This window comes from Ixodes scapularis, unplaced genomic scaffold, assembly GCF_016920785.2.
Source record: "Ixodes scapularis isolate PalLabHiFi unplaced genomic scaffold, ASM1692078v2 PGA_scaffold2__306_contigs__length_199485367, whole genome shotgun sequence".
Lineage (NCBI taxonomy): Eukaryota > Metazoa > Arthropoda > Arachnida > Ixodida > Ixodidae > Ixodes > Ixodes scapularis.
The window spans coordinates 60,167,635-60,189,900 of record NW_024609857.1 but is presented as its reverse complement, the minus strand read 5'-3'; the positions used below and the strand labels follow the sequence as shown (position 1 = coordinate 60,189,900).

Sequence of the window (22,266 nt, the reverse complement as noted above, 5' to 3'; positions counted from 1 at the left end):
TGAGTGTGAGGACCGTGAGGAGCTGTGAGTGTGAGGACCGTGATGCCCTGTGAGTGTGAGGACCGTGATGACCTGTGAGTTGGGGGACCGTGATGACCTGTGAGTGGGAGGACCGTGAGGACCTGTGAGTATGAGGACCGTGATGACCTGCGAGTGTGAGCACCGTGAGGACCTGTGAGTGTGAGGACCGTGAGGACCTGTGAGTGTGAGGACCGTGAGGAGCTGTGAGCGCGAGGACCGTGAGGACCTGTGAGTGTGAGGACCGTGAGGACCTGTGAGTGAGATGAGCATGATGATTTGTGAGTGTGAGTACCGAGAGGAGCAGCGTGAGGGCCGTGATGACTTAGTGTGATGAGCGTGATGACCTGTGAGTGTGTGACCCTGAGGACCTTTGAGTGTGAGGACCGGTCTGTGAGCGTGAGGACCTGTGAGTGTGATGACCAGTGAGTCTGATAATTCGTGATGACCGGTGAGGGTGATGACGTCCGAGTATGATGAGCGTGACGACCTGTGAGTCTGATGATTCGTGATGACCTGTGAGCGTTATGATCGTGATGATGACGGCGAGCGAGTTTTGGTTTTGTGTTGAACCATGAGGGTGAGTCCGGGTGATGACATTCTTTTGAATAAATCGTGATCGTGAGTGGGCGTGAGTTCTCATTGAGAAAAAAGAGGTGATCGTGAGTTTGAGTGATGACAGCTTAAAATGCCGACCTATGGTCATAACTCTTGCATATTGTCCATCAGCAGATCTACCATTCCCATTAGTTTTCTGCCCTGTGTGAGTATGCCAAGGTTCCCGTGGGCTTTGATTTGTGCCCGGCGAGTTCTTTGGGTTACAATTCTTTTGTAATGTGATAATTAGCAGCACAGTATTATATTTAAAAGTAAAAAATATGTATTCATGAAACTTACATTTTTTTTATTTTTGCACTGTCTTAAATTTTTGTATTTAAATGCTTATTCAGATATTTATTTAGAATTTTCTAATTTATATTGTCTCAAATATTTTCCGGCCCTCAAGACTGTCACAGGTCCTCAATCGGGGCACTTAACTTAAACGTTTGGAGAACCCTGCTACGGCTATCGGTGTACGTATTTTTTGTTACAAATGTTGTTTACGTTTACCTTTGCCCAAAGTTAAGCGCGCTAACTGAATTCGCGGGACCAAAAGCCATAGAAGCCCGCTTCTAAGTCATTTTTCTTGAAAAGTACTTCAGCTTGCCTTTAAGCGTGGTTGTGCAGTGGACGCACTTCCAAGAGCAAGAACAGCAGTCCAGTTGACGGTGATACGAAGTATATCAGAATTCAGCTGCGGGGTATGTTCTCGGAAGGCGGGACATCATTTCAAATTCGTTCACACCTTGAAACTCGAAATGAAAATACACCGTCACAATGGTTAATAATTTCATTTTATTTCACTCATTGTCAGAGGAAGTCACCCTAGAGATCTGTAAGAGTAGATTCATACTTTTTTTTTTTCAATGCTTATAAGTTCGCCATGCAGTCAAACCTGTCCTGCTCCTGCCTTTGGGACCCCCGTCACCGAACCAGCACATCGGTTTCTGTGGGTCGACTATAAAAAGCAAGGAATGCGAGCGTCGCTGCACATTATCACCTATAAAAAAAATGATAAAACGCAGGATTTCTGCTTTTGCTGAAAACCGCCACCTCGAAAAACGGCGCCATCTTGCGCCACACCCACAGACGCTAACATCGTGGCGTGCAGTCCCTAACAAGTCCATCAAATGCGGCAGTTTTCGCGTCCAAATTTTGGTCTGTGTTTGCATCAATTTCGTGTCTGTCTTGTCGAGAGGCTTCCATCAGCATTGCGTAGGGCTCGCGTACTTGTTATTTATTTATTTAGTTTTTTTTTTTACTGTACGCAACACGGGCGCGTTGGGGGAGCAAAACACGATCGAGTAATGCAAGGAACCCAACTTGTCAGCAGGACGTGAGCGGTTTGTTGACCGTAAGTAACTACGTTGCCTTTGTTCGTTGGTTCGCTTTGTGTGCAGTGTTACGCCGCAAAAGTGTTCCGAGGGAATATAAGGACGTTGTGCTCAGGAAAACAAAGGTTAATGGAGTTTAAAACGTGACCGAAAGACGATGCCGATCTCCTCAAAGGCTGTCGTTTAAGCTTACAACCGATAAACGTAAGAACTGCGTGCTGTTAAAGCTGCTCGAGAACAATCTCATGTAAAAACAAAACGCCGAATAAAATTTGAGTGACAACCCGTTAAGAACTTGTAAGGTATTACGAGTGAGAAGGGACGATAGTTTAATACGGCAATGGCGCGTTTAACAGCCCTAGCCAGACTGTCCTCCGCGATACCTACAGGCTGACTTGTCAAACCCTGTCAAATCCCTCACTTCTGTGGCGAGCAGTTGCTTTATTTCATATGTACACACAAAGAGAAACAAGAACATCGACGCAAACCTGTTGCTCCGGGCGTTGTCATGAACCAGCATTGTGCTCTTCGGCGTAGAAAAGTCCATAACCTTGGCACACCTCCCTTCTATGGGGGGAATCGAGCGCACGCCAAGCACGTACTCAAGTCGAAGAAGCCTCGGTGAAGCGCGCGAGCCACACCCTACCAAGCAAGACGAACTGCTTACACCACTGACGCTTGTGCAGTATGCTCCATGTTGAGCACACATTTTTTGGTGACTTCTCTTATCCACGAACACTCATTAGAAAGAGCAAATAAATTATTAGAAATAGAGCGAAACCTTTCTCTCAATCAAAAGTTAACATTTCTTAGATAAGTCTATGTAGTAATAAAAACGACGGGGGAAAATCCAGACTAAATGTTTGTGTGAACATCGAAAGATTAAGCTGTACAAGGGACCATTTAAAATACATATATACATGTAAATATATATATATTTAAATACACTCAGTTTTGGCCACAGCTCATGCGATGAACAGTGGTCAATTTCATGTGTCATGTTCGCATTAGGTTCATGTTACGGTGTCAATAGTGAAGGCATTTCTGCAAAAAAAGTGAAAATATTTCTACGAAAGAAACTTCTCAAGGAGCAATAAATGCGTTATAGGCTCGTCAAAGTCGAGAAAGCTCGTTTTTGCCTACTTCAGCAACCGCTAAAGCTACAAGAAAACAGCAGAACAGTAAAACCAGTAGCACCCGATACATCACCAGTGAACCTATCAACTATTATTACACAGAAACGTCCACAATGACCCTGCAGCACATAAAAAAAAACTAAAACTTCGTGCGTGACACAAAAAAAAAATCAAAACAAATAAAAGTTTCACACTGTTGTCTATATCGACACAGAGGCGTTATTAGCCGAAGTTATCAAACGAGTACGTATGAGAATCTTGATAAAAATGAGCCTATTGGGTATAATGGTTGATCTTCGCTCAAGAGAAAAGTCAGTCTGTGTGTGTATCGTTCTTGAAACTCGTCTATAACCTCGCCGGCGGCACTCTCAAAATCTTTGGATGCGCGAACCAAACGCGCACACACTCACGCACATGCAGAAGAAAAAAAAACATGCATTCCCCGCGTAAGTACACAAAAAGTAAATATTTCACTTCTACAAAGGTCTACAGCTGCACCAAACGACGTTTTCCCCTTCGTGATTTCTTTTCCCCCGTCAAAAAGCTCTTCGTGTTGAACATTGCCGCCGACGCCTCCCCACGACACTCCACTGTGGAAATTGCTGCACTCTGAAAATACCTCTGCTGTGCAATAAGTCCCAAGTGGCTTGGGCGCCAACGTTTCGTGTGACCTCCTCACGGGGACAAATAAATGCCGTCTAGTATATCCTACCTTGAATACTTCCAAGACGGGGTTTCGTGAGCGTTCAAGTTAGTTATTACTTATTTCCTAGAAGTCGAGTAAAAACTAGTTCTCCGCTAGTCACTCGTTATCCTGTGTCTTGTCCTTGCACGCTGCGACGACGCCACACGTTGTCTTAATGCAAGACTACGAAGCTAGTACGCCTAGGAGTAACGTTTCGAACGCAACATCTTGTATTGTCTATGGACCACGTAGAAAATCGGAGGAAGTACTTAAGTAAGGTCGCACTGCGTTTGCTATCTAAAACCTAACCGCCACGAAACCAAGAAACGAGGAGCGCGCGCACAACGTAAGAACCTGAGAAGGTACGCTGCATGCGACACGTGTACAGATAACATGACATCAGATGCACGAGAACATTCGAAACAGCCAGGCTTATTCAGATATCGATTTGCAACAAGACGTCCTAGACCAGCTATACAAATTCAATGTCACCACCAAATCCCCACCCCAAAAGGAAAGAAGCTTGTCGCGATGACCCGCACTTGCTCCGACGAGTCGATTCAAAACACATCGTTCTTTTTTTCTTTTACTCCTTCGACTTATATATATACAGTAGGGAATTCGTCCCAGTAGCTATACAACATAGTATTAGAAGACAATTATTATGCGGTTATTATGATTTTCGTATTTACGCTAGCGCCTCTTGCGCGTTGTTCTCGTTTTGTTGTGTGTTGACGATATCTTTCAAAGCACAGTTCGTACTAACTGTTTGAGCATGGTCGGACAGCGACACAACTGTTTTCCTAACTTACAAAAGTCGGTGTTTGGTTTGTTCTTCTTTAACAAAAATGTCGCTCAGTTCACCAAGCAATGTTCAGAGCGCCGGAGGCGATGAGAGGAAAGAAGGACAGGCGAAGCGCGACTCGTGTTCCGAAGCATTCAGTATACGGAAACTTTCTCACGACGTAGAAAACAAAGCGCTGGCCTCTCTTTTCTTCCTCGAACAGGCCCAGCGCAAGGCAAATCTCTCGCGGTTTCCCACGAAACCAGCAATTTAAACGCAGGCAAGTTCGTGGCTACGCGGCCATCAAAATATAAGCCAAACACCTTCTCCCTACGAACAGTTCCTACATTTTTGTGAGCGGAAAGCGCATACAGACGGGATTACCACATATATCATATAAGCAACTTGATATAATTGTGTTTAAGATTGAATACTTAAAAGATTGACGAACCAATCTCAGAAACGATAAACATAAAAGAAGGCAGTCCACACCAATCGATGCGTGCGCAGAATCTTGAAAGGGATTTCACGTTCTTCGACAGAAAGTTGTACAGCTTACTATTTTGCCTCTTATATCTGGAAGTCGCTGGAATGTCGGGATACTTTAATCGTGTTGTCAGATGTCACATCTAATTGTTACAGTCCTGATTGCTTACTATCGCTCAGGTGGTTCTCCACCTAGTCGGGTTTCCGCGGGTCATGAAAGCAGCTTTAGGAGAGCCATGAAAAGCGTTCCATGAGGCCGTCGGCCATTGGGTCGTAGGCTGCTGTGCGGATACGGTTCATTCCCAGGAACCAATTATTTTTCTAAGTCACCATTTAAAAATGGCATTCGACCAGGCGTTCACAAACCAACTCGGGTGTGCATAAGAAAATGAAAACGCCAGATTTAAATCAGCATAAGGTTTGGCACGATAGATCGTTCAGGAAAAGAACAAATGATCCCTCGTGGATAAAAGTTTCTTTTACGTGCCGATTATGTTCTTCCATGCTAGTACTAAACAAGCGTCGCTCAGCTGATATGCCATATGCCACACTCCGACATCCATCAAAGGGCGACTTGCTTCGTCACAGCAAAACAGTAAGCGAACATAACAGTTTCTAATGCGTTTGTCCTATCGTAATCCCGGCAGAACGGCGGCAAGAATTCTTCCAATGCGATAACGCTTTGTAAAGGTCGCACGAAACTTCTCGAGCGAAAAAAAGTGTCCTCCATACATTCCCGATACAGGTAACCACAATCACACGGAGTCGCACTTATTTACCCCAGCGTTATCATCGCAATCGAAGGTATGACATCCAAGCCTCGAGGAAGAGGGGAGCATTACGCAAAGGTCGTATGAGGCAGGAAGCAGCGTCATTCGGAACTCCGGAGCGTAATGGCGGAGGGGACTGCGAGCGAAGAAGAACATCCTTCAGACGGAGAACCAAGCAAAGATTACTGCGAAAGCCAGGGAGTGTGCGAGGCAGAAGAGAGAGAAAGAGATAAAAGAGTTTGGTGTCTGGTCCCCTCTTGTACCTTCGAAAAACAGCCCTGTCGACGAGAGCCGCGCGACAAAGTACAGGATTTTCCGTCGGTGGCTTGGCTACATTCGTTTTTATGCAAGAAACCTAAAGGCGACTAGCGATGTCTTCGATACGGAATAAAACTACAAACGCAGCTGAAGAGATTGGGAAAACTGAAATGAGGTGAGCGATTGAAGAGAAAACACGATGAGGAAACATAAGAAAGCAATGTAAACGATTACAATTTCGGTTCCCTGAATGCAGTGGAGCTAATTGGGAAAATAATCTGCATATCCAAAAAATCTTTTTTTTTTAGACTACAGGTCGTTATTTTTTTTTTCTTATCTCCGATTCATCAGATGCATTATGGCTGCCGAATTCGGAGCAAACGACGACTGAAAATATACCTACGTCTTTTGGAGCTGCAAAACGACAAAAACCCAAATGAGATGAAAAACAAAAAACAAGGAATGCTGACGCGCGCTCGAAGCGCAAGCGAAATAACGAAAGCCAGGCAAACAACGTCTCAAAGAAAACGCCGACCGTGCGAAGGATGTCCGCGGGTTCCCCATCGAACGCGAGCACCAGAGCGTTGCCTCGCGAGCGTCATCGGCCCAAGCGTCGCTGTCGCTAGCGGTGTCGTGGTTTGCCGTCGCCGTTAGGTACGAAACCGTTCCCTCCCCCGCTGTAAAAGTCAGGTACTCTGATCTGGGAAAGGAAACGCGCCGTGGCGCATACACGAGAAAGATAACGGAACCAGGGGACGGCCGCGATGCCGCCTCGAGTCCTCTCCGTTACTTTGCCTGGCATCTACGTGAAAAGTTGAGCTTGTTGCGTGAGAGTGTGAGAGAGGTGAAAGAGTCCTGGCCCAAAGGCCGCTTGCTCGAGAATCCCAGTGCCCGCCGAGCGCTCTATGTACAGGGGGTCCCTCAAGACCCGGGCCGCCGCGCGCTCCGGCGACGAGAAACGCTATACTTTGGCGCCAGTCAGCACTCGGACTGTCTGGAAGAGGACGACGACGGCGCGGGGGCCGGCGCCTGCGATCGCTGCTGGTACACGGCCGCGCCGCCGCCGCCGTAGTCTTCGTACACGAAGAACTGCTCCTTGACGTCGGGTCGGTTGAGGCCCGAGGGCCCAGCGCGGTCCGCCGAAGAGGCCCGGGGCTTCCAGACGGGCGAGCCGGCCTGCTCGGCGGCCGGCTGGTACGACGTCGGCGGGTTGCTCGACTGGATCAGCCGAGCCGCCGCGCTCGACGACGACAGAGAAGAGGCGCTGCTCAGGCTGAGCGCCTTGGGCGCGCCCAGGGACCGCTCGGACCGGTCGGACCTGTCCGAACGCTCGGAGTCGCCGGCTTCCTCGGAGGCTAGGTCCCTCGCGGAAGCGCTCATGCCGTTCATGGAGTCGGCCACCGTCTTGCTCCGCGTGCCCCGGAAGCTGGGGCCCGGCAGCCGGGGGTCCGTCACGTTGTCGTACGACTCGATGGCGTCACCCGCCGAGTGCCGCTGGGCGGACTTGTTGCGCTTCTTGCCGCTCAGCGTGCGGGACATGGAGGAGGTGGAGGGGCCCGCGGCGCTGGACGGCCCGCTGTCGTGGCCGTTGCCGCCGCCCAGGCGACGCAGGGTGCCGGGCTTCTCACGCACGGCGGGCTTGGTCGCCGGTACCGTCATGTTGCGCACGGACTCGCGGATGATCTGGCGGATCGTGCGCAAGAACGCGTTCCGGAACTCACTCGTGCTGCGAAAGACAGAAGCGACGGTTTGCGGCTGGTCCGTTGAGGACGACATCATCGAAGTGAAACATAAGTCTAGGGCTCCGTGTTTTCGGAGTTTATTTTTCGTCGAATTCGGAGCGTGTTTTTCGGAGTTTATTTTTTGCCGAAGATTCGGAGATTACTGAAACACACCCTTTCTTTTCTGTAAATCACAAATCGCATGGCCCAAACTGGAAACCAAAAGAGTGGTTTCGTCATGACCCGAATGCACAACGAACGACCTGTTGCCCTGATCAACCTTGAAGAGACAAGCGGCAAGACCGCTTTTGACAACGGTTCGAGATTTAAAAGATAATTATGGTGGAATTTTCCCAGAACATTGGCAAAACACTGTAAAAAAAAAGTATTTTATTTTTTTATTTTTACCCAGGGGGTGGGGGGGCATTGGCACATAAATATTCGGCGTTTATTGGATAAATCCGAAATGACCAAAATTTTACCGCCGGATGTGTTTCGGAGTTTTTCAGATTTATCCGAAAACACGGAGCCCTAAACATAACCTATACGCGACATTATATACGCAATGTCTATGTAGATAATGTGCCCCTACTGTACTACACTACCAAACACTACTACCTAACTCCCCTGATCGATCACAAGCACGGTAAGTGAAGATACTCGTTCCTCACTCAGATTTCAAGAAGTGCCTATGCGAATGGCAGTCCAAGACTGTCGGCGTATGAGCTCCCGACCTTGACTACTCGCGTTCTACATCTTGGAGGGTGACTTGAAGAGAGCACGTCATCGCCGTAATCCAAAAACTGCGTGGCGAGCACACATTTTTTTTATATATATGTTGCTTTTGTGTTTTTCGTGTTCCCCTTGGCTCCACGATAAACAAGCAGCTCTTATGCCATTTCCCCACTCGCTAGTGATCTTGAACGTGAAAATTTTACAAAAAACCTGTCTAGTGATGGGGAGGGGAGTCAAAAAGAACGTCAAACCAAGCCCTAATTAGGGACGCAACGTTTCAAGGCCTGCTCAACCCTCTTCTTCAAAGGTGACTGTGGCGATGGCTGTTGAGGAGCAGTATTTTCGTTGTTTCGATCATACTGCTCTTCAACGGCCAACGGCCATCGCCCCCCCCCCCCCCCCCCCCATAGTCACCCCTTAAAAAGAAGCCGAGTAGGCCTCAAAGCCTTGGGTCGCTAATTAGGAGATGGCTGGACGTCCCCTTCAATTATTCGACCCCAATCACATACCACAGGTAGAGTCCTCACCTGTTGGAGAGCTGGTAAACTTTCTCCGAACGCCTCTGTATCTGCGACTTGAGATGCACCAGCTCCCAGAGGTAGTGGGAGTCGGCGTCCTTCTGGCTGCTCGCTCGCACCTGCACCTCTGTGACCGGTATGAGCACCTGATAGCGGATTATCTCCACCTCGGCAGAGTTGTTCTTGCTTGACCCTCCCTGCGAGCAACAGTCACGAGTCAGACCGCGCAGAAGCGATGGGCAAGCTCGTCTCATGGGCAAGCTTTGTCTGTCACTTAACCACCGTGGCCGTTCTAAACTCTAATAAAGTTAAAAGCTGAGCTAGTTCGTGGTTATTGTACATGGTGATCAAAAACAGCGCAAAAGACCAGGACAGAAGAGGGACATATATGACAGGGCAAGCGCTCGTCGTCCTATCGCGTATGTTCCTCTTTCGTTCATGTCTTTTTAACTGTTTTCGACCACATGTATTCTAAAATCTGCCAGGCGAGTGGGCCCGCTAACGAAATCCAAGTTTCGGGGACCTTTACTCGAGCTATTCTGATTTTACCTTATCTTGCTTTCCTTTTTTTTTGTTTTTTTTTTTTGTTTGTGTGAAGCCATCATATTTGTTTAGTTATGCTGCCAGTTAGCATTCAAATCATTTTCTGCAAGCTAACAATTCCTGATCGTCGTCAAATACCAAATATTCTGCACCACTAGGTTAGATTGCCTGATGGATAGTACGACACCAGAAGAAGAGAAAAGGGCACTGATTTAATCTTTACGAGAGGCGCTCACCGTAGAGCTTCTGCATCTTTTAGTGCTTATCGACCAGACTTAAGATGCCGAGTCGCTGAGCGATGCACTCATGAGCAGTGTTTGATATTCCGCCAAATGGAGCGATTGCGCATGTTCTCCACAGCCCAGGAGACAAAAATGGCAGTGGGCATTAGGCGATTACTGGAATAGTTTAGTGGGAGCATGTGACACCTAAAGGGGGCGCGCCGCATTGCCTTGACAGCAAGGAGGATAGAAGGGTAGGAGAGGGCATGACGTCGGCCGCGTAGCCTCCGCAAGCCATGCTCCCTTGACGCGTCGCCTCTTTCTCATTTTCCTCCTCACTCTCCTCACTTACCATGCCAACGTGACCACATCACGTGACCGTAGCTAGCCTTCGTTTTGCTATGGGGTACTAGAATACACCACAGTCTAGCATTCGATCTGATAAAACCCACCGGACGGAGCGCGCGCAAGCTGCAAGGAGTCCTACAATCAACCATCCATCTCACACGTGACATGTCACGCGCACCAATCGCTAGAGAGATCTGTGGTCACGCTGGGCACAAAATCGTTTAAACTTTTTATGACTAGGCTTCACCAATATTGCAACGTGCCCCCTCTTAGTACTTATAACCTCCTTGCTTGACAGTTTGTTCGCAGCGCCCCCAACGACACCGTCCGCGTTACGTCGCATATAAAGAAGCACTGCACGCGGCGCCTTCGTCGCGTCTATAGACCAACACGCGTCCCTGACGTCACGCAGCAGCGGTGGCGCTGTCGACGGCACTGCGCATGCGCAGACGCTTCAGTTCACTCGAATTCGGTTTCTGTGCATGCGCAGTGCCCACACCTGGTGTGGGCAAACGCGGGCTTGTTTGTAAACAGCGTGTCGGTCTATACGTTCCCCACTGCCGCTTTCTCGATTTCGCCCCCGAGTAAAAAATATTCGCACCTTGGCATTCGAAAATCAACCCGCGTCCAGTGTTGCTCTGTAAGTGTTTTTACGTCATTCGAATCGCAGGGATTGCCCGGAGCTCGGGGTCGATCGTGTTTCCCGCAGTTGTAGGCGGCAACGACGGGAACACATCGCTACTTTTTTTTTTTCTCTCGTTCATTTTCTTTGCAATATGCGCCAAGAAACCGAGGGAGAAGAGGAAACGAGACGCGCGGTGAAATCAAAACGCCAAGCTTTGATTCGAATGATTCGTGGGTAGACCTAAAGCTAGCTGCCTTTGTCTCACCTGCACTCGTGGGACGCATTCAAATGCGAGAACTTCCCGCCAGTCGCCGGCATTCCGCATTCTAACGCGTTCGACGAGGGCAGTGGAGACAAAGGCTCTAGACGAAGCTTTAGGTCTACCCACGAATCATTTCAACCGGGGCTCGGCGTTTTGACGTCCTCGCGCACTCTAGTCTTCTCCTCTCCCTTTTCGGCACATACCTGTATGAAGCGCTTGTGTGTTCTACGGTCCGGAAATTACGACACTCGCCAGTGCTGGTAAGCGATAAAATCTACAAAAGTATTCTTCTTGCCCTCTTATTATCAAATTGTTCTTCGCTCCCTGGTGTGGATTGAGTAGACGTACTGGGATTGAGATAATCGTGGCTGTTTTCGCCACCGCATAGAGGGGATCTGTGTCCTCAATACCCAAGTCTCGTTAAAAAAAAAAGTTATTATTAACGTGCGACTTTAAACGTTTTTAAAGCACTGCGCTCAGGTTACCTGGCAGCAATTAGAAACTAAGCCCGGCTGCTACGCACGATATGAACGCGAAATGATTCTGCTAGGAGCCTCACTGTGGCGCCGCGGTCTTGTCGCACGCTTTCAACAACGAGCCACGAAGTTTTGCGGTTTCTGCGATGGAAACTGAGATAAGTGAAACTGGACTTTCGTGGTTGTATGATAGACGATGTTTGGGATCTCATGACCGCGACCGGAATGGAATCTGTTAAGACTGAGTAAGGGGGGGGGGGGGGGGGGGGGGGAAACGCGTCCCGACGCACCATGAGCTTCTTTTTCTGCCTGATCCGCTCCTTGCAGAGGAAGACCACGGCCGTCTTGAACACGAAGCACATGGCATGCAGCTCCAGTCCCTTCTTGATCTTCCCCAAGAATTCGGAGATGTTAAGCCATTCCACGCCACCGTAGTACAACAGCTCTCCGGGGCTCAGGTCGACGTGCTGCGTGGCAGGGAGAAACGGGCGATCACTGCTGTCAGCGCTTCGTGATGCCTCTATCAGAAAATGTTTGTTTATACCTACAGCGACTGAGCAGACTACGTATTCACTCACCATAGAACTACTAAGACATATAGTCCTAGTTACCGATAAAATCAATAAGGAAAACGCTTGGCGTTATTGCTATTATTGATTATTGAAGCTTTACCTATACCTCAATTTACCTACTCAACATTTCGCGAAAGTGTGGTCGTGATTGAATAGATGATGCCATAAAAATTAAGCCGGGGCTAAGACTTTTTAAGTTCATTTATTTTTATGAAGAGCGGTACACGTCTAACAATGCATCACTTTTTAGGTTTATTGCTGTTTGCGGACACATCAAAATAAAGATGATTATTATAGAGTGTAGAGGCAACTGACAGTATGGTTTAAAAGCCCTCGCTTGCACTCAATATCTATTAATTATTTAAACGTTCAGCAAGTACAAACGTGCAATCAGCAAGTGGCCTGAAGTGCAACAAGCTCACCTGCTTTGAAGATTTGACGTGCTGCCGGTACAAGTGGTCAAAGATGGCTCCGTATTCCTCGTGGATCCTCTGCATTTCGTTTATGTGTTCTGCAACCCTCTCCATGCCTTTAAGAGCTTCTGCAATTTCACAAGTGTGGGGACGAAAGCGTCAACGTACATCAAAATTAATAATTGTGTATGAATACAGTACCGTCTCCCCGCTAGTATTTGGCATTCACAATCAGTCAAAGGACATTTTTATTATCGTTTCGAGGCCTTTGAGAGTAGTATTTCAGATGCGCTGATAGGTGAGCTATTTCAATGAAAATATATTAAAAAAATTGTCAAATAAATCAATATGTGGCAAAAACTAGCTTACTAATTTAATTCGAGTTGATGGATTTACTTATCTCTGCATCCAGTCTTTACAATTATAAAAATTTAAGTAGTCAATCTGCTAATTGCAACGCCACACTCGTACCTTGACATCCGGCGCGGAAGGTAAACGTTATTCTGAAGGAACTTTTTTTTTTTAACTCAAGTGTATTTGTTTTAAATTTCAAACTAAAAAAAAAACACCCTCTGTAAAAACTCGGCTTCATTTTCGCACAATACAAAACAACTAAGAAAATCGAGCAGCGTTTGCATTCAAGTCGTAGTTGGCAATGCTCAGAGTATATATGCGTCCTCAATACTGATAGATAGACATCACAGCTTTCCATCACAGCACTCTTTGGTCACAAAGAACAGTCCGAAAATTCACTGAATCATTCATTTTCCGCTCACCGCTAAACTACAGTGTTGTTTTCTTTAATATTGAGCCCCCAAAAAAAAGCAATCTATATATTTTATGGCTGCTTTCATCTGCGCTGTTTCTGAAATCGTTCAGCGATGTTTTCCGCTAGCCAAGTCGACGCGCTCGCGAGTTGCTAGACTGTGCGTTCTTTCACACTGGGCCATAGATTCCTAAAGCGGGGTCACACCGCTCATACATCATGCAAAAGACAGTCTGAAAACAGATTCGAACGCAAGTCACCACGAGATTCGTGCGTCAAACGCCTCATGGCAACGAGTTCAAGGTGAAACTTGGCACGCGGCATTCGAACCACGGATATCGCTGTGACTGATGTCTGCCAGACTGTCTTTCGTATGATGTATAAGCGGTGTCACCCCGGCTTAAGTGTCGGGGTGATTGTCGTGCACGCATGGCGCGGATCCTGCCTGTGAGGTGGTGATGCTCCTCCGTGACGGGGTCCGTGAGGTGCTTGAGCTGCTGCAGGAGGAGCGGGTACTTGAGGATCCGCTGGATGGGCTTGATGAGGTACGACTCCAGGGAGAAGCTGTGCTGCCCCTTCGGGTTCCTCGTCTGCAGGAAGTCGGACAGGGCTGTATTGCCTTCGCCTGCAACCGAGAGAGAGAACAAAAGCGTCAGCACCCTCTCAACACTGAAAGGACGCAGTCGCAAGAAGGACTACATTACCCCGACCGATATACAGGTCCCAAACGTAAACGAAAAGTCTGCGAATTGGGACGTGTTATGTCGTACGTTAAAGGGGCCACGGAATGATTTTTCAACTTTTTCCTCCTTAGCTTTAATCTTCAGCTCAAGGACGAATCGAGAAATCAGGTTGTCTCCAAGTTTTCGCCGTGCTTTTGAAGCAAAACAGAGAAGTTCTATTCGCGAATTATGATAAGTTCCGTTAGAGCACTCATTGGCCACGAACGCGAATCCAAATATTCGTTAAGGGATTGATTCTGGACGAGCGCATACGCCTGAATGACGCAGTTCTTGTCTCCAATCCGTGAGCTGGGGTCTGCTGACGTGGTTTAGGTACCGCGGATGTATCATAGTGAAAAGGCGGAGAGCTTTCGAACGAAAGGAGGTACGAAATAGTCCGCTATATTTTCAAACGTTTGAACCAAAAAACTGGCGTTTTACTTTTTACCTTTTTTTTTTGGCCCGCTAAACGAAATTCAATTAGTAAAGTCGCAATCTAAAATCATTTACCTCAGCCCAAAATTCATTTCATGGACCCTTTAAAATTAACCTACCCTTTTAATAGTTCTCGTGCTGCAGCCACTGGTCGTGTAAACTATACGTGTGCACAAACCAAGCACGTGAGTGACCGCTGCCTCCAAAATTCTGATTTGTTTCACACCGAGATATTTTGCTTTTTAAGTACTGGACTACCAGAAAAGAGCTCTCCTCATCCACTCCAAGTAAAGTAATTTCGTGAACTGTGAGCGCCTTATAAGTTGTAGCAACAAACGTTATGATGCATAAAGTCCGGCACACCTCACGAGATTTCTTAAAGCCGATTTTATACCTCTTTTTTTTCATTATTAAATATATTTTTCGCTTAGTATTGTACTAAACAGAATAAATACAAGTACATCCTTCTAAATTGATTGTGTTATAGAAGCTTCTAGTAGATTGTTTTTGCATTCCGATAACGATACCCGAACTCATCTGGGGCCTTTATCGCGGGCATCGTATACCATTAACGGGCATCATTATCGGACCGCCAAGGTGATCTACTAAAACTCACAAATTTGCGTAAACTACGGTCTGCCCTTTTTTTTTTTTTCTTGCAGGGACGAAAGCACTTTTATTCGAGAACAGAAGATACACAGAATGTGTCTAAAATCTAGGAGAAGTGATTTCGTTTTCAAACTGTACTCACTCATTCGGCCTTCAGCTTCTGGTTTTGGCACAAAATTAAGGAAAAAGAAAAAAGGTGGGCCCAATTTTAAAAATATGCTGCTATTGTTTTAGGTTGCAAACAGAACAGGCAGAAAGGCTGAAGTTTACGCAAAAACCTTACACACTTCACAAGAAATAGATCTACATTATTAGTCCGATGCTCATCGAGCTAAGCTCTCATTTAAACCAAACTGACGATAAAAAAAAATTGTACCGCGAAATTTATTTGCTACATTTTTGTTCGCTGCGATTGCACAGCAGTTTCCTAGGCATGATAATGGATATGTAAACTAATTTCGGCTAAAGGCTGGTTTTGGACAGCTAAACCATAAAAAAAATGAAAAACTCATCACAGACGTTAATAAAAATATTGTTTCTTCAAAATAATGTTTTTGTCCCCCAAGTTTAGTGCACGTGCTCATACACGCTAAAGCCTTTTATCTCCCATAAATTATGTAAGTACCATCACCATTTCGAGGATGATGGAAATCTTTAACAGAATGCGAGCTCAAATAGAAAATTAAAAAAAAACCATTGAGCCCTAGTCTCGTTGAGGTTAAAAAGACCCTTCAGTCACAAAGCAAATTACGACCTGGTTTAAAAAAGTTAACAAATTCAAACAATATTAATTTTAAAAAACTACAAAAGCGCAATGTTAATTGCAATCATATATTGAAGAAGGAAGCAAAAGAAAGCGCACAAAAATAAGCTTCATACTAATTTTAATTTTAATCCTGTAACTGATGTCTCCAGCGGAAAAAAAAAAAAAAAGAAACACGAAACTGTCGTCCAAATAGCGCCTAAGAGCAAATTCCACTAACAAGATTTTTGTTTAGCCATAACGTTAGAGATTATCAATCACATGAGAGTTTCGTCCTTCTGTTTCAAGTAGGAGAGCACGGTGAAAGCGAGTTCACAGATTGACTTAAGTGTAAAGCCTAGAGGGAGCCTAGTGTTTTATGATCATGTGTAAAAGTGTTTTTTTTTTAAGGAAATGCATATAATATCATGGCAAAGCGTCGAGCTTTAATATTGTGAATGGCCCTGTTTAAAACAAAGTTACTGATCCTTTATAAAATCGCACAATGTTTATTTTTAAGCTAGGGTGATGATGATTATAGCATTTGGAGAGTTTGCTGCCTTAATAACATGTCTTTTTTGTGTGTGTCTGACTACGTTTATTTGTTAGACAGAACGCAATGCAGTGGCTTACGCAGAATACTTTATTGGCAAAATTCAAGGTTTTAGTAAAATGTTAAACAAACAATCCTAAGTTTCAAGTGCTACCCTGTGATATGCCAAAAAACATATGTCATCAAACTGGCCAGGCCCATTAGACTTCACGGTAATGCACAATACAAGCGATTGTATTGCTTACCGCTTATGTTTACGTCATTTAGAAAACGTGGAAATTACAATGACCAAAGGGGAAAGGGTCTTATGTCGTCCGGGCAAAGGCAGTGATTCAGACGAGTACGACCCGCTTAAGCAGTTAGATGCTACAAGCTATTGTTGCAAATAGTGCTGCGCGCATTAATTTTACCATTATTGTACAATGTTTCTCTATTAGTGAAAACATTTTAACGGTACAAATGCATATTTCAACAATATGCCATATAGTATAATTTACGAATTTAGACTGTATCGCTCACATGAGTTATGTATTATTTCCAAAACTCAGAGTGGAATTTGCGAGACAGCTCGACGGAGCCCGTACCAACCCTCTGAGGGTAGATTTGATCAATAACAAAACTACAGAGCAAAGGTCACACAAACATCACACAAACCAACGAACAAAGAAAACATTCCTCATGATGAAGAACTCTGCAGAATAACTAAAACAGCTTTAAAAAAAGAACCAAGAGGTTATAATTGAGAACCGGAGTACTCACTGGGATGCAAGACTTTTTGAGCTTTGGAATGACTAGCACAGAAGGAACTGTACAACTTGAACTGGTCGGCGTAGTAGAGGAAGGAGTTTCCGAGGGAAAACAACACGTTCTGAAAAAGAAAGAAAGCGACGTAAAAATAAGCTGCTATCTTTTCCTTTAGCCCATATTATCAAGCAGCCTTTTCTATGAACTATCTGTAAGATGGCATAAGTCTCTCTCTATCCCCCCCCCCCCCCCCCCTCCCCTCGTGCAGCTGAACGTGAAATACTGACCCTAAACTGGCTCGGGTGCTCCAGCCGATGGAAGTCGGGCTCGGCGGCGATGGCTTCTTCGAGGCTCTGGAGGAACTGCCTCTGAAACTGCACGATCTCCTGGATGTTCCCAAAGAGGGCGCTGATTTCGGCGTTCGAGAGCAGCGTCTCCTTCTTCATCGGCTCCAAGTAGTGCTCCAGGAGGTTGTTCAGGTGCTTCGGGAGGGAACGCACGGGCGAGCAAACGAAACGGGGAAATAATGCAAGATCCGAGCAGAGCATGGCATACCCAACTAACACTTTCCTGGCGGAACCTCGGAGTATGGGATATTAAGTTATAATAATTACAAATGGAGTCGCTTTTGACGTGTAATATATACGTCTTCACTTTAAAAAGATGCAGGGGAAAAATAACTCGGTACAGAAGTTAAACGTTAAGTGCAAAATATTGGGTATTTTCGTTCAAATATTTTTCAAGCTGCTGCTTCATTCGAGTAGATGATTTTCTACTTTACGTGACAGATAATCTGTTCATGCGTGTGTATGCCAAGATACTACATGCTAGACAGCGTTTCGAAAAGGTTTCTGCGTATTATATATCTGAGTACATTTTATAGCATACAATATTGTTTAACACGCAATGCCCGTTGGGTGACACGGAACACACTATAAGGTGCACTTTGCCTACCTGGATATTAGTATGTCGACCGTGGTCACATTGCACTCTTTTTCATTTCAAAATTAACTCCTGTGCACTGTTTTTGTAATACTTTTCAGAAGTCAAGAAATCGTGCAGCGAAGGACGTTATAAATATTGGCATGTTTTCCACGACTCTGTAGGTGTTCACAAGTTCATAATGTTTGCACACTTCGCATTAACCGTATAATAATAAACGAATAGAGTATTTTCAAAACAGTTAAGTCACGACAACCATCATAAACCGCTGAAGTGGTATTTTAAAACATCTAGCAATGTTAGAGATATGAGCGGGCCTTTATGTTACAGAATTTTTACGACTTTAGGACCACCACAAAGTGCACTTCAGTCGCGCTAGTATTTTGTAACATAAGCAGCCACCACGCACTCTGTACTTCATGTCAAGAGTGGCGTGCAGTACTGTGATACGGACACAAAAGCAAAGCTCTTTTTACATGCCTTGTCTGTGCGAGGATTCTCACAACGACATCACCTCCCAAGGCCTCACTCACGCAGCCGTACCTGCCACAACGCGGCGAAAGCCTTTTGACATGAAGTAAGAAACGCAATGTATATTGTAAACCTGCTAAATATGGGGCAAACAGGTTTCAGACTCCCGACATTTCTTAATGTTTTGTGACTGTAGGCCTGTAGGTGCCTCTGATTACTTCATCACTGCGCAGCGAAACGTAGTAATGTGACCGGAAACGTCAATAAAAGCCAATGTCAATTTGAAAAAAAGCTGCATTAGTAGCGACTATAACGCCTCTTAAAGTAGACTAACGTCGTAGAAAAAAAATATCGAATAGTGGAAGTCGTTTGGTCTTACCCGACAAAATCGTAATACGTAGAATACGTTTTGAGCCGGTAAATCTCGGTAGATTCGTTTACGCTTCGAGACTCGTGCAGCAGCTCCCGACGAGAACGCCATCGGTGTTTGTTATGGTCACATGATCGCTTAAGCCAGTCAATGGGAGTGAGGTACCACCCGGGAGAGCCTCGTTACAGTAATGACACTAATTTACATAGGGTGCGCACAGTCTTACGTTGTAAAACGCGCCGGAAAGATCGGCGCCTGAACAAAAAAAAGCTCAACCTTTCACCGAACGTGTATTGACGTGGTGCAGTTTACCTTTTAAAACTTCAAGTAGTTTTCTCTCTTGAAAAAAAAAAAACATTACGCGTGTACATTTAAGACAGTTTACATGTAGGAAGGCGAAAGCCAGTCAAAGACGACGTCTAGGAATTTACTTTGATTCGTCTTAATTCGTTTTGTCATCCTCTTAATTTCATTGCCTCTAATTCGCCTGAGATGTCACGTAAACGTTTTGGTACCTTTCATGTCGCCGACGTGTTTTCGCGCAAGAACTTTGAAGGTCGACTGAACGATGACACATATAAGGCTTTCGACTTATTCAGATCAACAATCTTGTCAAAGGCAACGACAGACGTGCTCACCGACGACCTCCTTAGCGATTAATGTAACTCGTGGCATCATCTGTCTATAGGCGCAGCTAGTATACAACAGAGTGCGTCGTCTTCTGCTCGGTGCGCCTGCTGGGAGATGGCGCCACAAGTTATATTCATCGCAAAATCGGTTGTATGGGAACACGTCAGCAGTTGACCCTCATAAGTTTGATGATCTCATTTCTTACAGAATAAGAACTACGCCTTGAAATTTCGCGAGGTAGAACTGCACCACCTCTGCGCACATTTGGTGGAAGTTTGAGCTTTCTATGTGCAGGCGCCAATTTTTCCGATTCGTTTTACAGCGCAAGATCCACGGTGCGCACCGTATATTGTACTTTCGGTCGAAACACTTTTACGTCTCGCTTTCGCATCTGCCCTTCGTGTCTTACGTCTCAACAAGCTACCCTCATCCCGAAAATGTACTTCACTTCAAAAACTCGCGCTCACAAAAAAAAAAAAAAAAAAATTTTTCGGAAGTTGCGAACATTACGCGAGATGTGCCATCTTTACGATTCTCTTCGTGGTGCTGAAGTTTGAACCAGCAGGACGTTCGTAGCGTTCACAACAACGAAAATAAAACAATAAAATGTGCCCAAACAAATGACGTCTGGTGACGAGAAGAACTCTCATGCCGTTGAAACAGATGAACGAAAGATGCTGCATGCAGTCAACGACGAAAACGAAGTGGAACGAAGTTGGCCCCGTGAAAGTGGACGCATGGTGCTCAACACGCCAAGAAGACAATGAAACTAACAGAACTGAGAAAACGGGTGCTTTGTTAATAAAGTTTAAATACTCATTCACTAAAAAATCGTTTACTACGTCTGAGCAAATTGCAGAGGCTAGCGTCGAGATTGAAAGACAAGCTGTATGTCGTGCCTCAACATAAGCGTCAGCAAAAGAGTCAAACAGTCAAACGCTACACGATGTGAATGTGCCGAAGGAAAACAAAAAATACAAGCAAAAAAACTGGGACGTCTATGCAGCTTTGTAATTATGACAATGTTTCACCAGCTAACTTCCGCCCTTACTGTTTTGTTAGGACGTTTCGTAATTGAAACAAACTGCAGCGTTTTTCTGCGACAAAGAGTCACTCCAGCAGAATGACCCTGGTAGCTAGCGAAACCGTTGGGTGAAAGCCCGCTCTGTCTAAAGCTATGTCTGAATATTTAGTGTTCCTTAATCGCTAGCAGACGCATCGAAAATGGGCTGCCACGTCCAACCACGAAATCTGGATTGACTCCTAGACTCGTCAAACACAAAGTTGATGCTGAAAGTTGGCGGAGCGCGCCGGTTAGACTTCGGCTACACAAGTGCGGTGTCGTCGTCGAGGGTCTGACCGTCGCGCATCGTAAACTTTTGCACCAACTTTGTTGTTGACAAATCTCAAGACCCAGAGTGAATTTTAGTTAAAATTTAAAAAAAATTGTAAGGGGGAAAAAAAAAGAAACTAAACATCGGGAACATAGCCCGCCACCTGAAAGCTTCCCAGCCACCGAGAACCTTGAAAGAAACTTCATGCACCCGAATGCTTAGAATAAATAGTGTGAGCATAAGCCATGCATGCATAAGAACATGCAGTTCTGTCGACCAAGCCAACCAGTGCAGGCTGCAATACACATGTGTGTTGCAGTATTACGACATCCCCTCATGGCCTCATCTATCGTGGTCGCACTGATGTCATTTGAATGACCAGCGACTTACCTCCCACTGCGAATGTTTAGTCCTTCCTTATTAGATTACACCTCCGATTACTCAATCATTGTTCGACATTTCGATTACTGTCCGATCCTTCGGTTGCCCCCTATTCGATACTCGAATCACTATTCAATACTTCAGAAACTGATTCATAGCAATGTGATCTTTCTGAAGTGGGGAATTGCTTTTTTAATTTCCTAATCAACTCATGAGCTATGTAAACAGAAACTAGGATCCTCTCTTTGAAGCTCCGGTATATGGGCGCTTAAGTAGTCTTATTGTAGAAGAGATGATAGAGGTTTTCGTCGTGCCACAAACAAAGGCACAAATCCGCCGCATCGCAGAATTCGGCGTGCACTTGCCAAATGAGAATTTAAAGATGCCCTTCAAGGGGCTCTGAGTAAGGGTCACCGAAGGCACTTCAAAGAAAATTGGCGTTATATTATGTTTGTCTTCCTTTCATAGAACCCAATTCACCGATTCGCCACTGCAAGCTGCTGGGAAAAAAAAAGGAAAGAGGGGAGTCTAGTCTATTCGAACATGTGCCGTAGTGACGTCATACGCATGACGTGTGAAACAGCCTTCCATCAGGTATATGATGCAGTGTGCCGCGGAGTGGCAAAAAGGGGGTTGGGACGTTGCCGTGTGCGCGCTGAACTTCAAGTGGATCACTCACCTTGCTCACTTCGTTAGTACTAGGGGGTTTCCTCTGAAAAACAAAAAGCGGCGGAAACGACACATGTTCCTGACTACCTTCGTGAAAACGTCTGCAACCATGTCAGCGGTATCTCAGCAGCCTGAAAAGTCTGCAGCGAGACCATGATGTTGCAGGACATCAATCGCTCCGTCAATTTTATGAGTTCCGTCAATGTGCGGAACGTTGTCGTTTTCAAATAAATCGTTCCATCAACTCGACCCATATGGCACCCTGCTATTTCCTTACCAGGAAAATAAACAAAAAAAAAGCCGGGGCCAGATAATTGTCGTTTTGCTTTTTTCACTAGACATATAAGATCTATATATTGTCAAAGGTCTTCAATAATTGACAATTGTGACAAT

The 22,266-nt window shown here is 45.5% G+C and overlaps 1 protein-coding gene across 1 annotated transcript in view; it reads right to left on the bottom strand.

Moving 5' to 3' along the window:
• Positions 1–1,400: 1,400 nt before the first annotated feature.
• LOC8030752 overlaps positions 1,401–22,266 on the bottom strand; it is a 172,254-nt gene continuing 151,388 nt past the window's right edge. Inside the window, exons 21-28 of the mRNA XM_029987492.4 lie at positions 21,884–21,916; positions 17,364–17,558; positions 17,092–17,200; positions 13,717–13,896; positions 12,515–12,633; positions 11,811–11,987; positions 9,055–9,242; positions 1,401–7,797 (exon numbers count right to left, since the gene is read on the bottom strand). Of these exons, the coding sequence (XP_029843352.2) occupies positions 7,050–7,797; positions 9,055–9,242; positions 11,811–11,987; positions 12,515–12,633; positions 13,717–13,896; positions 17,092–17,200; positions 17,364–17,558; positions 21,884–21,916 (1,749 nt within the window). The 3' untranslated portion in view covers positions 1,401–7,049. The remainder of the gene's footprint in view (positions 7,798–9,054; positions 9,243–11,810; positions 11,988–12,514; positions 12,634–13,716; positions 13,897–17,091; positions 17,201–17,363; positions 17,559–21,883; positions 21,917–22,266) is intronic.